The sequence below is a fragment of the Erpetoichthys calabaricus genome, chromosome 14 (genome assembly GCF_900747795.2).
Source record: "Erpetoichthys calabaricus chromosome 14, fErpCal1.3, whole genome shotgun sequence".
Taxonomy (NCBI): Eukaryota; Metazoa; Chordata; class Cladistia; order Polypteriformes; family Polypteridae; genus Erpetoichthys; species Erpetoichthys calabaricus.
The window spans coordinates 110,215,752-110,238,130 of record NC_041407.2 but is presented as its reverse complement, the minus strand read 5'-3'; the positions used below and the strand labels follow the sequence as shown (position 1 = coordinate 110,238,130).

General features: G+C 49.8%; 2 protein-coding genes across 2 annotated transcripts; both read right to left on the bottom strand.

Annotated features, from left to right (window-relative positions):
* Window positions 1–3,312: 3,312 nt before the first annotated feature.
* Window positions 3,313–14,061, bottom strand: LOC114665427 (glucose-6-phosphatase catalytic subunit 1-like). The gene is made up of 5 exons (XM_028819992.2): window positions 13,817–14,061; window positions 10,570–10,679; window positions 6,252–6,357; window positions 6,022–6,137; window positions 3,313–5,935 (listed from the first exon to the last, which is right to left on the bottom strand). Exons 1-5 carry the CDS (start codon window positions 14,032–14,034, stop codon window positions 5,427–5,429), a joined length of 1,059 nt encoding a protein of 352 aa, XP_028675825.1. The 5' UTR covers window positions 14,035–14,061; the 3' UTR covers window positions 3,313–5,426.
* Window positions 14,062–16,176: 2,115 nt separating this feature from the next.
* Window positions 16,177–21,226, bottom strand: LOC114664402 (glucose-6-phosphatase catalytic subunit 1-like). The gene is made up of 5 exons (XM_028818485.2): window positions 20,918–21,226; window positions 20,653–20,762; window positions 17,206–17,311; window positions 16,934–17,049; window positions 16,177–16,792 (listed from the first exon to the last, which is right to left on the bottom strand). Exons 1-5 carry the CDS (start codon window positions 21,133–21,135, stop codon window positions 16,281–16,283), a joined length of 1,062 nt encoding a protein of 353 aa, XP_028674318.1. The 5' UTR covers window positions 21,136–21,226; the 3' UTR covers window positions 16,177–16,280.
* Window positions 21,227–22,379: the final 1,153 nt, after the last annotated feature.

Here is a 22,379-nt window from a genome sequence, read left to right as displayed (position 1 = left end):
TTCGTGTTGGTCTCTGCTACACTCCACATGCACCTCTGAGCCACGTTGACTTTTCATTATTCTTTTTGGTTACGACGCACGACCGCATCCACCATCGCAAACTGTTTTACACGCCATTGGTCTTAGAGTTGGTGAGTGGATCTTTATCGGTTGCTCTTGCGAGTGGGCACATGATCAGGCAGTGGGCATGCTTCGAGAACGAGGGTGGACGCGGCAGGACCATCTAAGAAAAATCATGTTTGTCCCGGATGTGAATCGCTGAATGAGCGTGCGACAGTGGTCCTCCAATTGTCAGTCACGGACAATTGTATGTTGCCCTCTCCAGAGTTCCATCTTTTCATTCACTTACAGTCGTATCCTCAAACCCACCCCATCTGGACAACTGTGTCTTTCAGGAAGTGTTCGTCCATCAATACATAATTATGTGGTGTACGCTACGCCGCGGGTTGGCTAGTAAACAGTAAAACGCTTGCGTAGCAGGAGCGTCCGCTGGAGCACACGTCGCGTCACATCACGTGAAGTATAAACCCGGCGTAAGGAAATGCTAAAGACTGGATCACCAGGGCCGACTTCAGTCAGAATCAAAGTTTCGGGTGTCGGTGCTCCGTGTAAACGGAACAAAATGGCGCTGACACGGCTGTGATGTCAGCAATTGGACTGGCGTGAAACTGGACAAAAGATGTTAGTGGGCCAGAACAGAAGTGTGGGACAAAGCTAATCCCCTTAAGATGGTCCAAGCCGCCCCCCCCCCCTATCTACTAGAGATCAGGAATTTTAAAAAGAAGTTAGAAAACACCCGTTTGTCTCTCCTGGTGCCACAAGTTGTGTAAAGACACTGAGGTGGAGGGGTCTGTGAGGCCAGGGGGGGCGCTGGTACCGCGCCATAGGTGGTGGGCCTTGGAGGAGCTGTTAAGGTGGCTCAGTGTGCGTACCACCAGGAGAGAGAGAGGGGACACGTGCTCGGGCTGGTGCTGAGTGTCCCCTCCATTGCTTACGTGACTGCGATGGCCGCCTGTCCCTGTCCCTGTCCCTGCGTGAGAGCAAAGCCAGAGGCCCCTTTTGATTACGGAGCACATTCGTTAATCTTTTCCCCGGTGACGCCTTGTTTTGTAGTTTGGGTTTATGGTGACGCAAAACTGTGAACCGCTGACCTTCGACGTGATGACAAACACTGCTGGATTCCAGAGGGTGGGCCACGGGGACGGGACGGGACGGTAAACAAGTTGGAGAGCCCGCCTCTGAGGGACGTTTTGGGGTCTTTGAACTGCGTCTTCTGCTCACTTGTACTGTAGTTGTGTGCTCAGCACAAACGGCTCAATCCCAAAGGACAAGGAGCTCTAAGCCCCCCACAGATTGGGGTCACTCGCCTGCTGTTTTTGTCTCGTGGGTGGGTGGATGTTTGACAACACAAGAACCGTCCTGTTTCAGGAATGCGTTTTAGGACGGCTGTGCACTCCGGTCGGGGGTTTGGGGGTCAACCAGGGAATGAGCCTGCTGGTCAAAGGGGGTGATGCCAACCCTGCTCATTGGCTCCAGGGGTACAACACGGGCTTTTCTGTGTTCTCTTCGGGCGGCCATTGAGCTTCATAGACCTTGAGCCCACCCGGCGCTGCTCAGCAAGTCGCTCAGTTGTGTAGTCGTTTGTGTTAACGGGGTCTGTGATGTCAAACAGCGTGTGGTGGGCTCCATCCACAGTGATGACCACGATGGCATCTTCTCTCAGCAGAGCTCTGTGTTCATGTGGCTCGTTCTGAAGGCCCTGCGGATCATGAGGGTGGTGGGCAGAACCTTCCCCAGTCCAGAGACCACCATAATGGAGGTGTGCAGTGGGAGACGGCCTCCCAGGGCATACGTTCCCTTCAGCACCCTGGCAGCGCTCCTGTTCAGACACCCGCCGGCCTTGTATGTGATACGCTGTCTTAACGAGCAGCCATGTTGGGGGTCCTCAAAAACAGCCACTGAAGGGGGCTACTCGGGGGGAGCAGAAAGTGCTTCTGAGGTTCTCCCCTGACAAGCTGAATGTTCTCCTGGGGTGGAACTCCTTAGCCAGGTGAGCTGGGAGTGGGGGGGCAGAATGATATAAATGGAGGTCCCCCCAGTTCAAGAGGCTGCCATTCAGCACACAGGGGCAGTGGTGATATCCACAGTCGGCTCTCATTATGCCAGCTGCTGCCAGTGTGGGCTCACAGTGGGGGGTCACTGCCTGACAGGCCTGTCTACACCAGTGATAGCTGCTGGCACCACTGGTGGTCTCCGTAAAGCTGGCACTGTTGGCAGTGGTATTACTGGCTGAGAATGACACTAATGACCCTGCATAAAAATGGTGTGCCATTACAATGACTTGCAGCACCCACTGAGTGGTAAGAATGCTGCACACATAGTGGTTACTGGTGATGCTGGACCTGCAACTGGTGCAACCACAGCTGCTGCCAAAGTAACAGATGCCCGTATACACAGCACTGACGTGGCAGGACTGCTAGTGGCACTGGTAAGACTGGTGAGTGTAGTGCTAACGTTACCCCCAGTGGTAGTACTGGTGTTTTTATGGTTTCACTGGTGTAAATGTTAACCCAGTGTAGAAGTCATTCTGTTGCTGTAATGGGTGTCACTGGTGAGCCTGGTGTAGAGGTCACTTTTCAACAGAAGACCTTGTTCTGTTATTGTACCCTTAACTGGTAACACTGGTGAGCATCCTGTGGATGGCTTGGCTTCCAAGCTGGGATGGTTGGGTGGTATCTTCCCCAGTCGGGAGACCACCATAATGGAGGTGCAGTGGGAGACATCCACCCAGGGCCACATGTTCCATGTTCGGACACCCCCTGGCCTATTATGTGATATGCTGTCTTAACAAGCAGCCATGTTGGGGGTCCTCAAAAACACCCACTGAAGGGGGCTACTCGGGGGGGGGGGGGGGGGGCAGAAAGTGCTTCTGAGGTTCACCCCTGACAAGCTGAATGTTCTCCTGGGGTGGAACTCCTTATCCAGGTGAACTGGGAGTGGTGGGCTACACTCGCCTGGAGTGGGGGAGCAGAATGTAACAAATGGAGGTCCCCCCCAGTTCAAGAGGGTGCCATTCAGCACACGGGGGCGGTGGTGATATCCACAGTCGGCTCTCTTTATGCCAGCTGCTGCCAGTGTGGGCTCTCTGCCTGACAGGCCCGTCTACTCCAGTGATAGCTGCTGGCACCACTGGTGGTCTCCTTAAAACTGGCACTGTTGGCACTGGCTGAGGCCGATGCTAGGAAGAGGAGGTAGAAGAAGAATTGTGTGTTAAAGTCAGAAGAACAAACAAAACAAAACACTACAAGAGTCTTATTTGGACCAGAATCTTATATTTAGGAGTTGTGCTCTTGGACCCCCACACCCCCCCATAGCAGTCACACTGATGACAAATGTAACGCAAAGAATTGTGGGAATCTGAAACAACAAACTACTGAGATGTGGAGGTGAAGAAGAAACCCTGAGCACCTTTAGAGGGCTCTGGAGGAGATTAAGGGGGCAGCTAAAGTGCAGACGGACCGGGGGGGTCTCCTCTCCCCTCGTTTCATGTTTGTCACATTATTGTCACCTGATGCTAGCGGTGACGGCCCCCCATGTGACCCTCCTCAGGTCTTTGCAGGTTAGATAATGGCAGACTGATAAGAGTTCTTACTGGTGTGTGCTGCACTCCTAACCGCTAGCACTGGTGTAGACTCACTGGTGTGAAAATGTTCCTCTCACTGGGAGCTCTGGTGCAGACGTTAGTCTTGAAGGTAATCCTGTTGTCGTACTGGTAATACTGGTAAATCCTGGCTAGTAATACTGGTGAGCACAAACACTGAAGACGTTACTTTTAAATCCAAACGCTGCTGGACGTGTCCTGTCGGGTACAGTGGCACTGATGGCGCTGCCGCGTCCTTCACGTATTTGACTCCCGTCTACTCATACTGGGGCAGACAATGCTGCTGTCGGGGGCGCCAGTGACCCCCAAGTGCGGACATCACTCTCAAAGGTAACTCTGCTGGGCCTGCCGTTCTCATTGTTATTGCTGGTGTCGACATTACTGTTAACTGGGAGCACCAGTCTAAACATCACTGGTGGCACTTGTCGTGCCCACGTTAATCTTACAGCTGGTACTGAGGAGCGCAGTGTTGCCCTTACGCGTCACTGATGACGGTCCTGCTCCTTTCGGTGTAGATGTTACTCACGGCCAGTAACTCCGCTTACGGCAGGTGCTCCACGTGTTCATACGGTTTAGGACATTGTCCTTAATGTTGTCACTCGCTGTCACTTTAGTCCCGTCTACTTATACTGGGGCAGACAATGCTGCTGTGGGGGCGCCGGTGGCCTGCGTGTTTCTCAAGTTGTGACTCTTGACAGACGCCAGCTGGTGAGGTTTCTGTTCTTACTGTCACCAGTGGCGCCCACGTTACTCTCGACTAGTGACACTGGTGTCCAAGTTACTGTGCAGGTTCTACTGGTGGGCCGGTGATGGAAATGTTAATGTGGTTGTTATCACGAGGGGGTCTGCTAATCCTCCTGTTTGTAGGGTGGGTGTTACTCACGGTGGTAGCAGTGGTCTACATGGCTGTACGTGTCACTGGTGTAGACATTACTGACAACTGGTAAGACTGGTGTAAATGTCACTCTGCTGGAGACGTCCTTGGCCACCGTGTCCACGTTACGTTTAGACCCAGTGCTGACGTCGCTCCTCCCATTACTGCCATTGGTGGTCTGGAGTGGACTTTCCTAACCCAGTTCTTGCTGCTGTGGCCGTCACATTTGCAGCCTGTGGTGGACGTCACTGTCATTGTCACTGTGTTACTCGTAATGGCGTACCCCCTGGTCACTAAGCGTCGTCACGCGCTGCTCTTCTCTGATTTGTTACCACTGGGGGTCTTTGTCGTTTCTCTCCCGTCTCGTTCCTGGGAGCTCAGATAAACTTGAGTGAACTTCACGTCCTTGTTGATTTTTAACCAGGCTTTACCCCCCCCCCCGTCCCCCCCCCCGTTTCCTGCTCAGTCTCAGGACACAGCAGTTTTCTTCTTCACCGGCAGGTTTATTATGTAAGACACACAAGTCGAGGAGGGCACAGCGGCCTGACCCCCCCCACTGAGGATCACAAGTAAACAAGTGCTGCCTGTCGGGCCGAAGTGCAAAGGTGCAAGTTGTGTGTCCCGGGCAGCACGGGCTCCTCGGTGCCAGGAGTGCCACCTCGGTGCTTCTTGCCGGTGCCCATGTCCTGACTGTTTGACCTGAGAGATGCCTCTTCGCTTGGCATTGGCTAGTTGGCCTGACCTCTTTTTAAGTCTTTCAGTAACGTGAAGACAATAAATAAAATCAAGTGACGGAGATGGCAGCCGACGTCTCCTTAAATACACGCAGAGGAGTTTAAAAGTAAAAAAAATGATAAAGCAGACAAATCAGAACCTCGCCCTCCGTCCGGATCACGCCAGCTTCTCGCCTCCGCTCCGCATGCCGGAGATGCAGTAGGGGATGATGGCCGCGCTGGCCAGGGGGACGGCGGCACTCTTACAGAAGGACAGCAGGTAGAAGAGGCTCTCGATTTTGGTGGGCGGTCGGAAGGAGTCAAAAAGGTGCAGCAGCACCAGGGAGGCCACTATACAGCCCAGCCTGAAGGGGGCGCCCTTGCCCTGTTTTCCTCGGCAGCTTTCCTGATAGAGTGGCGAGTTGAGTGCCAGGCCCAAACCAAAGAGGGTGCCCAGGTTGCGCAGTAGGCTGGCAAAAGGCGTGGTGTCCATGTGCACCCATTCGGGCCGCACGCACCACCTCCTGGCTTTCTCGAGGGTCCACAGCAGGTCCACACCCACCACCTTGAGGAGCAGGTAGAAGCCCAGCGCGAAGCAGAAGAGGAAGAGTGTGGTCATGAGGTACCTCTTGAGGCTGGCGCCATAGATCCACTGGATGCGGCTGAAGGCCTCTGCCACCATCATGCCTAACAAAATGAAATTAAAATGCTGCTGTCAGAGACACAAAAGGCATTTCACGGGCAGAAGCTGCTGCAGTTGGCAGAGCCCTCACCTGAGATGACCCCTGCTATGACCTGGTGTGGGAAGTGGGCGGCCAGGAAGATCCTCGACAGGCAGACGCAGAGCTGGACACTCCAGAATAGTGTCCACAGGAGACCCCGCACACACCTGGGGAGAGAGTAAGAAGAGGGTCTTCAGGAGAAGTTTCTGCCATTTTACACGGTTCATAGGCGCTATATTGAGCAATGCGGTGGCGACCCACTTGAAAAAGCTCCCACTCACCAGCTCTTCAAGTGCGACTGGCTCCTCTTCAGCACGACGCTCAGCACCGCTGTCACCATCACGTAGTAAACGCCAGCTGAACCCATGGCATGACCCGAGGGGCTGCCTGCAAACCACAAGTGTAAAGACGGACAGTGAGAACAGCAGGGGGCGCTAAAAAAAAAAAAACTAAAAGCACCCAAGTGGGTCAGGATGACCATGGGAAGTGCCAGTTAGTTGTGGGCAAGTAAAGTGGACTGTGTGACAACAGTGACAGGACTTGGCATTCACATGTGGTGTGAAATACCCCATGATAAGTGGGGGTCCCATTGCTGTTATACTGAGATAATATGGAATACAAGCTGTGCTACCCACCCAAGACAAGCTGAAATCTAAATAATTGACGTAGACCTCAGCAATAATGTTTGTATGCGCCGTCTGTTGGAATGACAACTACAATGCATATGTCTCTTTTTTATGCCAGTTGGTACTAGTAGGGTACTGTACAGTGTTAAGCATTATGGATGCAATGAGCCATTTGGTATGGAATTTGTAAAAGCAGTGTTAATGTTTGTGATGCGCCATCGGTTGGAATGACAAATGCAGTGCAAATGTCTCTCTTTTATGCCATTTGGTATTAGTATTAATATTTCCCATTGGGATTAATAAAGTATCTATCTATCTATCTATCTATCTATCTATCTATCTATCTATCTATCTATCTATCTATCTATCTAGTAGGGTGTTGTACCGTGTTAGCCAGAATTGATTCAATGAAGCATTTGGTATGGAATTTGTAAAATCAGTGTTAATGTTTGTGATGCACCATCTGTTGGAATGACAAATTCAATGCATATGTCTCTTTTTTGTGCCATTTGGTATTAGTAGGGTGTTGTACCATGTTAGCCATTCTGGAAGCAATAAGTCACTTGGTATGGGATTTGTGAAAGCAGTATTAATGTTTGTGATGAGCCATCAGTTGGAATGACAAATGCAATGTATATGTCTCTGTTTTATGCCATTTGGTATTAGTAGGTTGTTGTGTTGGTGTACCGTGTTAGCCACTATTGATGCAATGAGCTGTTTGGTATGGGATTTGTGAAAGCAGTATTAATGTTTGTGATGAGCCATCTGTTGGAACGACAAATGCAATGCATATGTCTCTGTTTTGCGCCATTTGGTATTAGTAGGGTGCTGTACTGTGTTAAGCATTATGGATACAATGAGCCATTTGGTATGGAATTTGTAAAAGCACTGTTAATGTTTGTGATGCACCATTTGTTGGAATGACAATGACATAGCAACTGGTTGGACACACAGACAGACACGTATCCTTTTATTAAGGTGGATACAGTTACGATATGCTCATCTTGGGTAGGTGAATCACATCACACACGTAAACACGGTTGGGAGACAAAAGCCACAGCATCTCGTCCTCCTGACCAGCATTGCACAGAGTGGCCACTTTTCCTGACACGCATGCACTTCTGTCAAGAAAGTAAGAAACCTTGGGCCCCCCAGCAAAGGCTTGGCCTAAGAACCAACTCGGGTCAGAAGTGGACCCAGGAGGAAAGCCTACACAGGTACGGCGAGAACACGCAAACTCAACACAGTGACCAGGCGTAAGGTTTGAACCTGGGATGTTGGACTCGTGAGGCCTTCCACTGTGGCACCCAGAAGTGCAGCATGTCAAAGGGAATTGAGGGGGCTTGACTGTCCTGCTCCTTCACTTCCCTTGACCCCCAGGCTCGATAATGCAGGGGACTCTAATATCCCATGATTCCCGGCTCTCCCTTCTACCACCATTCACTGCACTGTCACCTTAAGCCCCCCGTCACACAACACGACTTTTGACCATTTTCAGTCACAGATTTCATTTACATAATCGTCGTCACTTTAAAACGCGTTTATCAAGTACTTGGGGGGGCACTGACTGGCGCTTGTTGGGGGTCAGTTTCTCACAGACATTCAGAGGTTCATCTTCACACAGAGAAGCACAGACACATGGGACCAGTGGGCAGGAGTGTGGTGGACAGCAGGACTTTAGGGGCTTTCAACACTCGACTTGAGGAGTGGAGTGGACGGGACTGGCGAGCTCGGGTGGGCTGAACGGCCCCTGTCCTGGTGTGGGTCAGCGCATGGCCGTGACCACCAGTCCTGTGGTCTGCATTCCTTTTATTATTTATGTTGAAAAAATTCCTTATAAAACTAATAAGGCCAAGGAGGTGACGTGCAGGGTGGGACACAAGTGGTTATGGCTTTCAAGTTCAAATCCCACCGCTGACACCGTGTGTGACCCTGAGCGAGTCACTTCGGCTGGAAAAACGAAAAAATGCAACCAATTGTATGTTGTAAGTTATTTCGGATTAATAATATTAATTAATATTAATAATGTGAATTTCCCCTTGGGATTAATAAAGTATCTATCTATCTATCTATCTATCTAATATTAATAATGATAATAGTGTCAGGTAAAGACCCCCTGGTTGACCAGCGATTTCACATCACGGCAGAGGGGACAGACACCCTAAAACTTGTCAGCATTTATGTTGGTTGGACTTGTTGTAAAAAACAACAGGGGGCCTGCAGTTGAATGGGCTTTGAAAAAATTAATATTCATATTCAACTGTCACACCATTTATAATTAATGACTAGCCTGGCACAACATCCTATACACAAAATGAAGGGGTCCCGTGTTTGACGTCCTCAAGGTGATGAGCTCAGCTAGTGCAGCTATCGAGTTTGACAGCCCACCCCATGAGAAGTCGTGTAATAACCCCCCCCAACCCCCCCCCCCCACCACCACTGGTGTCCGAATGTCCAGCTATGAGAGCAATTCTGATTTAAACTGTTTCATCTTTTTGATAAATTGTATTTCTTTTATTATACATATTGGGCACAATGCCTTTCTTTGAATGTGACCTGCGTTTATTTTTTCGCAGTACCAGCACCTGGCACTGCCCGTGTGAAGTAAGTTGGAGGCACAACTTCTATACATGGAGTGTACCCCCTAGAGAGACCGATTAAATGGGCACAGTCCTTGAAACTCTCCAGCTGGGTCTAAATTTTGGGTTTCCAAAGTGGTCTCACGTCTCAAAGTGGGATACGTGTGTAAAATGGTGTTGAGACTGAACTAAGGGTATGCAATTGTATAAAGAACACCCACATAGTCAGTCAGTCAGTCAGTCAGTCAGTTTCCAACCCGCTATATCCTAACACAGGGTCACGGGGTTAGCTGGAGCCAATCCCAGGCAGCACAAGGTGCAAGGCAGGATCAAATCCCAGGCAGGGTGCCAGCCCACCACAGGGCACACACACACCAGGGACAATTTAGGATGGCCAATGCACCTAACCTGCACGTCTTTGGACTGTGGGAGGAAACCCACGCAGACATGGGGAGAACATGCAAACTCCACGCAGGAAGAACCCGTGAAGCGAACCAAGTCTCCTAACTGCAAGGCAGCAGCGCTACCACTGTGCCACTGTGCCACCTGAATACCCACATATTAGATTCAAATTTTGCGTTTCTTGTCACGGTTTATTAAAAAGACCCAAAACACACCCCCTTCTGGTGGCTCAGTTAGTTGGGGGGGGGGGGGTCTGCATCTCAAATCATAGGGGTGGTCTCTCTCAATGAGCACTCAGCTGGATGTATAGAGTGCAGGTGGGAGGACAGCACAAGAGCTCCACCCCATTGAGCAGCCAATCACATATCAGACATTCAATGAGGTTTAGTCACCACACCAGTGATGGGACCCGCTACAGCCAGTCAGTCATTTCTGAACACGCCCACTTGAAGGCGGACCTTGCATTTCACGGCGGTTAAGATTAGGGATGTGGGAGGAGTTATGGTGAGTGGGCGTGGCGTGTAGCATGACTGTCTCTTGGATACGTCACTGTCCCAGTGCCACAGTCTCATGCCTTCTAGGGTCCATGCAAATCATGTGACATAAACATGCATTATCAACAGGGGCCTACATTGAGACCCTTCTCATTTTGGACCCCCCCAAAGAGAGACTCATCTGTCTGATGTCTCGTGTTTTACATCCCATCATAGAATTAAAATAAATAAAGGTGACAGTGGGGTCAGGCAGCACATTAATTGGTGGTCAACATGCCTTGAGCTGGCAATATTTTGGACGTGTGAAACTTAACCTGAAAACTCGACGTTGTCACCTCCTGCAATTTCTGACGTCCTCAAGTGCGGTTATCAAAAAAAGTCATTTAATGTGCACCCCCCCCCCCCCCAGGTTTCAGCTGCTTATTGTACCCCCAATGTAACAAGCCAACAGCGTCCCTTGAGTGGCGGTGGGTCAGTCATCCGGTAAGGTGGTCTCACCTGGTCCAGTCTCACACGTCACCGGGAACTGCTCGATGTGCGGCGCTGACATGTTCTTGTAGTAGGACGTCTCGTGGACCCACCAGTATGGCCTCTGTCCAAAGAGAATCCTGCAGGAGACAAGCAGATGCCCGGTTAAGCTGGGTGGATGCCCCTGGCACTGCATTATGCCCGACTTTGGGCTCAGAACCCTGGTCCTCCAGATAGGAGCCCCCCCCCCCCCCCCCAAGTGCATCAAAGAATGACCACCCTGTCGTTCGCACTGCACTCCCACCATCATCCCAAGTGTCCATGCTGAACACTTTGTGCACCGATCTGCAGGTGACATCCTTTGGACGCCGTCAGTCATCCCCACCCTCAGACCACCTGCACTCCATCCTCGTATCTTCTGCTTCTCTTGCGCTCAGTTCTTGTGATCTTTGGGGGCCTTTTTGTGTTGGGACGTTGCACGTGAGTCTTGAACCCGTGTCCTGCCTTTTTAGGCTGCCTTTACAAAGCACGCCGTGGCATTAAGCGAGTTTGTGCACAAAGTGGAATTGACTTTTGTAAAGAGCTCACCATGAAAGGCACTATATAAAAACGAGGGGGTTCTCTCTAACACCAATCCATCACAACACCTGGGCAGTCACAGCCTATCCTGGCATCACATACCCTGGATGGGGCGACAGTCCATCATAGGGCACACACACCCACATGGGTCCAATTTCAGAAAACTGGAACACCTGGGCATGGAGTGAACATGAAGACTCCAGACGGGCAGCTCAGGGCACAAGGTAGGACCAACCCTGGATGAGGTGCCAGTCCACTGTGGGACGCACTTACATTTTGGATGTCTTTTGGAATGTGGGGTGTAAGCAGGGGTGCCAGGATTTGAACCCAGGACTCTGGAGCAGAGCTCTCAGGTGTGCCCTCTCAAGTGTAACATGACGTCACTTCTTGATAGAAAGGCGCTATAAAGTGAAGGATGATATGGGAGCCTGTGCTGTGAACGAAAGGAGCTACGTATGTAAAAGGAATGCCCGTGTTGTGGAGCCTTTCATCAGGTAGTGCCAGCCTTGAGGGGTGCCACATGCCAGTTAGAGTTGCAAGGCTGCGCTCAGAGTGAAAGGCGCTCTATAAAGTGCTGCTGCATTCAAAGGGCTCTGTATTGGAGGAGTGCAGCCATTAGTCACATAGAGGGCACTCTCGCTTTGTTAGCCACTCCTTATGAAAGGCGCTATATGACAGGGGAGATGGCGCAGTGCCTCTCTTAGCTGGTAATGGTCACATACAGCTCATGTTTGCCAGGCACTTCCTGACAGCTTTCCTAGTGAAAGGCACTATATAGAATATTCCGTATCCTCTGATGTGGTACCGCATTTTGAAATGACATGACTACGCCAAACACATCCATTATTTTTCTAACCTGTGCATCTAATTATGAGGAGCTGATGCCAATTCTGTCAACACTGGGCGGGACAACACATGGTGCCAATTTAGAGTCCCCAATTCACCAAACCCACACATTAGTGGGAAATGGGAGGAGGACATGAAAACTAAGCCATGCCACGGCTCTGGATTGTGGAGCTGTAAGTCCATAGCGCTAACTGCTGTGCCACTGCAGAAAGTCCGCAGCGCCAGTCTCCATATTGGGGATTTGAACCGAGGACTCTGGAGCAGAACTGTCAGGTGTGCCGTCTCAAGTGTAACATGACGGCACTTCTTGATAGAAAGGCGCTATAAAGTGAAGGATGATATGGGAGCCTGTGCTGTGAATGAAAGGAGCTATGTATATAAAAGAAGTGCCCGTGTTGTGGAGCCTTTCATCAGGTACTGCCAACCTTGAGGGATGCCATGTGCCAGTTAGAACTGTAAGGCCGGGCACACAGTGAAAGGCGCTCTATAAAGTGCTGTTGCATTTAAAGGGCTCTGCATTGGAGGAGTGTAGCCATTTGTCACATAGGGGGCACTCTCGCTTTGTTAGCCCCTCCTTATGAAAGGCACTATATGACAGGGGAGGTGGCGCAGTGCAGCTCTGGGCTGGTAATGGTCACATGCAGCTCATGTTTGCCAGGCACTTCCTGACAGCTTTCCCAATGAAAGGCGCTATATAGAATAGTCAGCATCCTCTGATGTGGCACAACATTTTGAAATGACATGACTACGTCACACACATCCATTATGAGCAGTCAACCCTGGGTGGGGCACACAATGCCAATTTTGAGTCCCCAGTTCACCAAACCCGCACATCTGTGGGATATGAGAGGAGGACATGAAAACTCAACCATGCCAAGGCTCTGGATTTGAACCCGGGAGCTGTAAGGCCATAGCGCTAACTGCTGTGCCACTGCTGAAAGTCCGCAGCGCCAGTCTCTATACTGGGGATTTGAACCCAGGATTCTGGAGCAGAGCTGTCAGGTGTGCCCTCTCAACTGTAACATGACGGCACTTCTTGATAGAAAGGCGCTTTATAAAGTGAAGGTTGATATGTAAGTCTATTAATGAAAGGAGCTATATGTATAAAAAAACAGATTCACCCATGTTGTGGAGCCTTTGATCGGGTACTGCTCGCCACGAGGGGGCGCCGCATACCAGTTAGACTCGTAAGGCCGCGCTGACAGTGAAAGGCGCTCTATAAAGTGCTCTGGCCTGTAGAAATGCAATAGAAGAGCTCCTCCAGAGGTTCCAAGCTGAGGCGTAGCCATTTGTCACATAGGGGGCGCTCTCGCTTTGCCGCTCTTGGCTGGTAATGGTCACATGCAGCTTATGTTTCCCAAACACATTTTGACAGCGTTCACAATGAAAGGCGCTATACCTGACATGGTACTGCATTTTTAAAGGCGATACTTAAATGACATGACTGCATCACACACACACACACATCACATCCATTAGCTTCCAAACCTGTGCCTCTGTACCTCGAGTCTGGCAACACTGGGCAGGGCACATGAGTGCCCAATTCACCAAACCTGCACATCTGTGGGATGTGGGAGGAGAACATGAAAACCTGACAGCGTCCAAGCTCTGGGTTTGAACCCGGGATTCTGGAGCTGTAAAGTAGCTGCGCTAACCGCTATGCCACCGTGCCACCCCAAATATAAAGGTGCTGCACAAACACAAACTGTGATGCTGTCGGTGTAAGCTGTGCCCGACTGTCAGACTGCAGTGACACCTCTGCATTTTACAAGGTGGCAAGGCGCTATATTGCACTTTCAGTCCCACTCCCTCCCTCCCTCATGAATACGGCCACAGGCCCCCCCCCCCTTACCATTTGAAGACGAGGTTCAGCCAGTCGCCAATCACCGCCACCCAGATCAGCCTGATGCCCACCGACTCGCACAGGTGAAACCAGATGGGGAAGAAGATGAAGAAGGTGTTGCGCAGGTCTGCGGCGAAGGACACGAAGAGGAACCAACCCTGGGCGTCCCGGTAGTGCGTCTGCAGGTATTGGACGGCGTCCACTCCAGAGCTGTGAAGAAGGTCCATCTTGAAGATCCTTGTGACATTCTGCCGAGTGGCCTGAGTGTGTCTCTTTTATACGCTCAGCGGTGTCACCCAAGGGCCCTCCTATTGATCTTTGCACTTCGCCCACTTGCCAGGCGTTGGGGGGGGGGAGGAGGGCACCGTGTGTTGGTCTGGACATAACAACAATGTGAAAAACACCTTCACCTGCCAGGTATTGATCAGCCAAACCACCTCTGACGTCACAGGGGTCAAAAAACACGGCGACCCTGGCGAGCAGTTGACAGACAGCAAAAAACACCTCAGTAATCATTAGCAGAGGCGGCGGGGCAAGGGTGGGCACGAGGGTGGGTGGGCAGGCAGCCTGCCGCGCCAGCTGAGGAGTTACATAAACTGAAGAGGCACGTGGGGGACAGTCGTCAGTGCAGAGAGCGCGCCTGGACCACCGAAGGAAGGGGGGCTTCTCAGTTCAAGGGGCTATATGACATGGAGGTGGGCTGTTTAATGGGGTACATAGTATGAAGGGCACTTTATAAAATGAAGGTGGGCTGCTTATTGAAGTACTTAGTGTGAAAGGGGCTGTTAAGAGTGAAGGTGGGCTACTTAGTACATAGTGTGACAGGGACAGGGGGGCTGGGCTGCTTGTTAAAGTGTTTTGTCTGAAAGGCGCTATATATAATAAAATGGGAAGCTGAATGAAATACATAATGGGAAAGGGGGCTTTGTAAAATGAAGGTGGGCTACTTTTAAAGACTTTAGTGTGAAAAGCACTAAGTAAAATGAAGGTGGGCTGCTTGATAAAGCACTTGCTGTGAAAGGCGCTATATAAACTGAAGGTGGGCTGCTTAGTACAAAGTGTGAAGGACACTTTAAAAAACGGAGGGTGGGCTGCTTGTCGTTGTCTCAAAGGCACTGTGTAAACTGCTAGGCAGCTTGCTGAAATATACAATGTGAAAGGCACTATAAAAAATTAGGGTGGCTACATGTTGAAGAACTGAGTGTGCCAGGTGCTCTATGGAATAGACGGGCTGAAGGTGGTAGGCACCAAAGTCACAGCTGCTGTATAAAATGAAGGTGGGCTGCTTGCTGAAGTAATTAGTGTGAAAGGCGCCATATAACATAAAGAGGGGCAGCTTAGTCAAGTACTTCATGCGTGAGGTGCTTGTAAAATCCAGGTGGGCTGCTTGTTGGTAGTTCTCAGAGTCACAGGTGCAAAAGAAAATAAAGCTGGTCTGATTATTGAAGTGTTTAATCTGAAAGGCGCTATATAACATAAAGAGGGGCAGCTTGGTGAAGTCCTCAGTGTTCAAAGCACTTTATAAAATAAAGGTGGGTTGAGTTTTAAAGAATTCATATGTAAGGTGCTACATAAGACAGGTGGGCTGTGCTTTGAAGAGGCCTCAGAGTCACGTGTGGTATATAAAATGAAGGTGGGCTGATTGTCAAAATATTTTGTCTGAAAGGCGCTATAGAAATTGAAGGTGGGCAGCTTGCCGAAGCGCCTTAGTAACTGAACTCTCCATAAATATCCTCTTTAATAAAACCCCAAACCCCTGTGTGCGTCCAGGGTGTCCGTATGTGTGTCCGCGTGTGTCTTCTGGTGAAGTGCGCATGCGCGGGGCCGCGCCGCGTCTCTCACGGTGCCGTGCGCAATGTTTATGCACTTACTGTTCTAGCGCCCGTTATTGTAACGGGCTTAATGTCTCGTCTTTATATAAAATGAAGGCGGCTGATTTTTGGTAGAACACCCAACGTAAGGCGCTACATGAAATGAGGGAAGGCTGGGTGTTCATAGTGCACACTAGAAAAGGCGCTATATAAAATGAAGGTGGGCTGCATGGTAAGCTGGTCCTCAAAGTGAGAAGCGATGTCTACAATAAAACAAGGTGGGCTGCTTGCTGACAAACCCCACTTTCTGACAGCCTCCCTGAGAAAGGCGCCCTATAAAGTGAAGGCTTGCCTCCAAGTCTGTTGTGTGAGACCCAATATGCAAAGGCGCTACATACGGCAGACTCATCGTTCACTCCCTGTGATCATCCCTGTTTAAATTGGCTCCTCCGGAAAGTGCAGAATCCGTCTGTCCGTCAGTCAGTCCGTTCTGTTTTTGTGATGTGGCTCACTGTGGGCGTCGTGTGAGGACCTCAGAGTGTCACCGGTCACGGCACTTTGTCACCAGATGAGCAGTGAAAAGTGAAAATCTGACAGTCCCCCCCCCCCCTCCCATATAGCGCCTTTGCTGTCTCTTTTGTCACCCTGCTTTATCGATGCTGTCACTCCACCTTCTCACTGCAGCTCCTCAGCAGGCAGGACAGGCAGTAGGGCACGATGGCCACGCTGGTCAGTGGCACAGCAGCGCTCTTGCAGAAGGACAGCAGGTAGTAGAGGCTTTCAGTTTGGGTGGGCAGCCGGAGGGAGTCGATGAGGTGCAGCAGCCCCAGCGAGACCAGTATACAGCCCAGCCTGAAGGGGGCGCCATAGCTGTGCTTTTCAAGGCAGCTCTCCCAGTACAGCGGGCAGTTGAGGGCCAGGCCCAGGCCGGCGAGGGTGCCCAGATTGCGCGCCAGACTGGAGAAGGGCGTGGTGTCAATGTGGACCCAGCCTGGCTGCACACACCAACGCCTGGCCTTCTCCACCGTCCAGAGGAGGTCCACACCAAGGGCCTTGAGGAGCAGGTAGAGACCCAGAGTGACGCTGAAGAGGAGGAGTGTGGTGACGAGGTACTGCCTGAGGCTGGCACTGTAGATCCACAAGACACGACTGAAGGTCTGTGCCACCAGCAACCCTGCAGAAGAAGAAGGAAAAATCAAAGCCACAAGACTGTATGCGATGCCCACTGGTGCCAGCTAGTGCGATTAAGCAGAGTGATATATCTGGGGTCTGGCTGAGGACCCACCCCAGTACTTCAGGGCAACAGCCTACTGACCAGAGATGACCCCTGCAATGACCTGGTGTGGAAAATGAGCTGCCAAGAAGACTCGGGACAGGCAGACGCTGGCCTGGAGCCCCCAGAACACCGTCCACAGCAGACCCCACAAACACCTGCAGAGAAAAAAAGAGAGAAACAGAAAGTGTACACTGGGTATGAGGGCAAGAGCTGGCACACCAGTGGGTGGGTGGCATCATGCCAGAGCCCACATTTGGTCACTTCAGACTCTTTCGATTGCCCGCATTGACTGCCTGGCATCCTGCACTCACCGGTCCTTCACCGACAACTGACGCCCGAGCTGCAGCTCTGCACTGAGTGCCGACACCATGACGTAGTAGATGGAGGCCGCAGCCATGGCATGGCCAGATGGGCTACCTGCAGAGAAGGAGATACAAAACAAGAAGTGACTCGACCTTACCTCGATATAGCGCCTCTCATTGGGAATGGCAAAGAAGGCAAGAAAAGGGCACTCAACGTTGGCATCGGGGAATCACAAGGAGGGCAAAAAAGGGCATTCAACATTGGCATCATCCAACAGAGTAGACAGTGAGAAAAATGATCTGGTACATCCATCAGTGGGGTCACCCTCAAGGGGACGGCCTACCACCACCTGCCAAGCTTTGGGTGAAGAGGCAGGTTGCTCAAGTGAACAGAGCCCACCCTCCTGGCCTCACTTGGTGGCTCTGAGGCTAGAGATCTGCATTGGCAATCGGAAGGATGCCAGTTCAAATCCCGTAAATGCCAATAGGGACTCTGCTCAGTTGGGCACTTAACCTGCAATTGCTGAGTGCTTTGAGTGTGAGAAAGCGCTACATAAATGTAAAGAATTACTTGGCAGAAATCTGACTCTGACCCTGTGATAGCTTGACATGCTAGTGTCAGCGGTGGGATCAACAAGTAGGACATGAGCCAGGAGTGTAGTGGGGCCACACTGAGCACTCCAGATAGCCACTCAGCCCAGGGGCCTTTGTTACCACAGTTGGCACCGTTGGCATTTTCATTCCAAGTCCTCGCCTCACAACTGTGTGTTGTCCTCCGCCTGGACTGCTGAAGGCTCACTAAGCTCCACATCACCTCCTCTCTGCAATTAATATGAGCATTCACTCAGCTCTCTGGCGCCCCCTGTCTGCAATTAGTAATCATTTTAGTACCTTGGATTTATACAGTGCCCGTCTCAGGCTCAAAATGCTTAATTATTATGAGCATTTATTCAGCTCTCTAGCGCCACCTATTTGTAATTAATAATAATACATGATTACATTAATAATACATTTTCTTTCTATAGCATCTTTCCCATAGGCCTAATTATTGAGATTACCTAATTCAGCTTACTAGCGCCACCGGTCTGCAATTAATAATAATTATAATGCATTCAATTTATATAGTGCCTTTCTCAGGCAGCTGTCTAGTATCACCTGTTTGTAATTAATAATAATACAGTACATTATTACGTTAATAATACATTTTATTTATATAGCGCCTTGCCCAGGTACTTACAGTAATTATTGAGATCCGTCATTCAGCTCACTAGTGCCACCTGTCTGCAATTAATAATAATTATAATGCATTCAATTTATATAGTGCCTTTCTCAGGCTGCTGTCTAGTATCACCTGTTTGTAATTAATAATAATACAGTACATTATTACGTTAATAATACATTTTATTTATATAGCGCCTTGCCCAGGTACTTAATTATTGACATCCCTCATTCAGCTCACTAGCGCCACCTGTTTGGAATCATCATCGTCAATCCTGAGAGGGTGGACTGTAGCGAATGCTGCGCTTTGATTGGTGGGTTACTGTGACGGTGTACATTCCATGGGGGACTCAAGTGCAAGAAAAAGTTGCCCAGAATGACCGCACCAAACTGTAGCTTCTATCCCGGAAGCTCCAAGTTCATCATCTGAAGTGTCTGCTAGTGATGAGCAATGAATGGACGAACGGCTTATTTTCTACTTGTCTTGGTCTCTGAGTGAACGTACTGGTACAATGACGTTAATGAACAAATCTTTTCAAGGCGTTTTGAATTGCATTCCGTGACCCTCTGGAGCAGCCATCCTAACTTCACTTCAATGGCTGCTGTCTTCTGGAAATAGCCAATCAGTGAACTAAAACAATCCGGATGAGAACTAGCCAATGACTGACTTGGTAGAGGACACCAAGCACCTCCCATTGATCGGTTCACTCCGACTGAGTGACTGTGACCGTCTCAGTACACTGGCTGGCTGAGTGTGCCCCCTACTGAGCGGTAGAAGCATTGCATGCAAGAGACTCGCAGTACTGTACACTGAATGGCTGCTCAGTTCACTGATGACGTATATATGGCAGAGTGCATCAGACACCTTTATCGTCACGTGTGCGCTATTGTTAGGCTCTAATTGTACGATTGATTTTTTTTTATTGATGAAATTATTTTATTGTCAGAATTCAATAAAGATTATTATTATTATATGTAAATTACTTATTTTGTTGCTTGATTTTTATTTATATTGCTTATATTGTTTGATGGTTCGGGTCCCAATCCAGGTGGTTTATAGTGCGATGGGTGCGGCAACGCGTTATCAGCGCATGCTCCCAAACCCTTCTCTCCCTCTCTCCCTCTCTCTGATAATATTCCAGATTTTAAACTACAATAGAGTTGTTGTTGTTTATGAAGTGAGCGAATCAGTGATTCAGATATTCGAATCAATTTGGTGAACTGAACGAAATGAAACGAATGATTAAAAAGAATCGTTTTGCACACCGCCGGCATCTGCAGCCAATGTGACGACCGAAGATTTAAGTCCGCGCTGCTGACAATTCGCCAATCACAGCGCAGCACGCGTTAGAGCCCGCCCTCTCCGCGTTGATAGCTGAAAGCGACCGTCTCCGTGTTGCGAGCGACATAAGCATATTTCATGACACTCATATGCTCACATATCATAACACATTTAACAATACAGTAAATGTGTTTTTTATTTATGTTCGTCCGAAATATTCCTGGGCCGCACGGTGGCGCTGCTGCTGCCTCGCAGTTGAGAGACCCGGGTTTGCATGTTAATAATTCATTACATTTATATAGCGCTGTTCTCAGTACTCAAAGCGCTATCCACACAGGGAGGAATTGGGAAGCGAACCCACAATCTTCCACAGTCTCCTTACTGCACTGCACCACCTGTGAGGATGTGCTCCCCCTGTCTGCGTGGGTTTCCTTCCACAGTCCAAGGACATGCAGGTTAGGTGGATTGGCGATTCTAAATTGTCCCTAGTATGTGCTTGGTGTGGGTGTGCGCGCCTGCCTAGCGCCCTGTGTTGGCAGGGATTGGCACCAGCAGACCCCCGTGAACCTGTAGATAGGATATAGCGGGTTGGGTAATGGATGGATGGATGGAAATATTCCTTCATTTACTGTCACTCGTATCTAATTGTTATGCAAATCTGGTCCATTCCAGCTGTTCTGATTGGACATTAACACATACGGGTGTTCTGCCGAGGGTCCTCACTTTTTTATTTCTGTTAAATTCATTCCATCTATTTCTTGTTTGATATGCCAGTTATTTTTCATTTCCACTTTTTATTTTTTTTTTCCTTTGTGAAGCTTCACTGCCAAATACCAAACGATCAAGAATTATTGGTAGCGTATATCGGCTATGAGGGGCAACCCAAGGGGGATTCCCTGCTCTCAGCTGTTTTTTTGTGAAGGGGTAGGGGGGCGGTGATCGGTGGTCCAACTCACCAGGTCCGGTTTCACACGTGATTGGGAACTGCTGGATTTGTGGCACCGCTGTACTGTCATAGAAGGAGGTTTCGTGGACCCACCAGTATGGCCGCTGCCCAAAGAACACCCTAAAGAGAAGGACAGGACAAGTCAGGGCGGCCTTGGGCGTGATGTGCCCATCCTGGGGAGGGCTTGAGGGTCTTGGCTGCATGTGGTGTTACATTGCTTGTTGGCACTGCACGTCTGATGCCAGCCTCTCAGCACGGTGACCGGAGACCCCTACCATTTTAAAACGAGGTTCAGCCAGTCTCCGACGGCGGCCACCCAGATCAGCTTAATGCCCGTCGTCTCTCGCAGGTGAAACCAGATGGGGAAGAAGAGGAAGAAGGTGTTCCTGAGCTCGGCGCTGCGCGAGGCCAAGACGAACCAGTCGCGTCGGTGCCCGTAGTGCGTCTGCAGGTAGCGCACCGCCTCCACCCCGCAGCCGTGAAGCCAGTCCATGTCGGCGGCCAGGCGGTGATGCAACGGGCGCTTATCCGTGTCCTCCCGAGGCTGCTCTTTGGACCCTGCGCAGGAAAACACGAGAGTGAAAAAAAAACAACAACAGGGGGCGTCACGGGGGGGGGGGGGGGGGGGGGGGGGTCGGAACAAACAAGACGTCAGGGCAGGAGCGGAGAAAAACAACGGCGACCGGCCAGGGGGGCACACGAGCCTCGGGAGCCTGTGGTCAATGTGGGGACGTTTGTGTGGACGGCATGCCAGGACTGTATGAGCGGGAAGGGGGGGGGATAGGCAGCCGGACCCCTCAGGGTGGCTTGCGCTCCGCCGCTTTGGCAATTGGGGGCTTCATTGGCTTTCTGTCTGTACCTGTCCGGTTTAAATAGAGGTTTATCAATTATATAGCGCCTTTCATATGTTTCTCTCTATATATCTATTATATAGAACATTTCATATCTGTCTGTCTACATGTTATATAGTGTTTCATGTAATTTCATTAAATAGTGCCTTTCATAGCTTGATACCTATTATATAGAGTTTTTCGTGCCTTTCTATTATATAGCGCCTTTCAACTCTGGCTAACTACTATACAGCACCTTTCACATATTGAACCTTTCGTATCTATGTATCGTATAGTGCCTTTCAAGTCTATTTTATATAGAACTTTATCTCTCTTTTAAATTGTGCCTTTCATATCTGTCATATAATATATTACATGTCTATATACTGATCTATTATATAGCATTTTTCATGTCTATCTATCTATCTATCTATCTATCTATCTATCTATCTATCTATCGTGCCTTTCATGCCTGTCTATTTATCTGTTATGTAGCGCCTTTCACATCCGTCCATCGATCTGTATATTCTATTGCACCTTTCATATGTATCTGTTATATAGTGCCTTTCATATATATTTTATGCAGTGCTAATTTATCTCTATTAAATAGTCCATTTTGTATCTATCTATCTATCTTATAGCGCCTTTCACGTCTGTACAATTCTCTTTCAAACTATCATATAGCGCCTTTCGTGACTTTCTATTCGGGCGCAGAATTCTTCGCCCCCCACAACAGACAATACAATGACTCAAAAAGAAAGACGAGGGCCTGCGGAGCCGACACGAGTCCGCCTTGCTTGTAATTCAAATCACATACAGCGCTTATTGCCCACCGGTCCTTTACCGGAGCCCACCTTTCCGGTTAGACGCAGCTCAGATGTTCGCTCGGACCCCGCACGTTTACGAA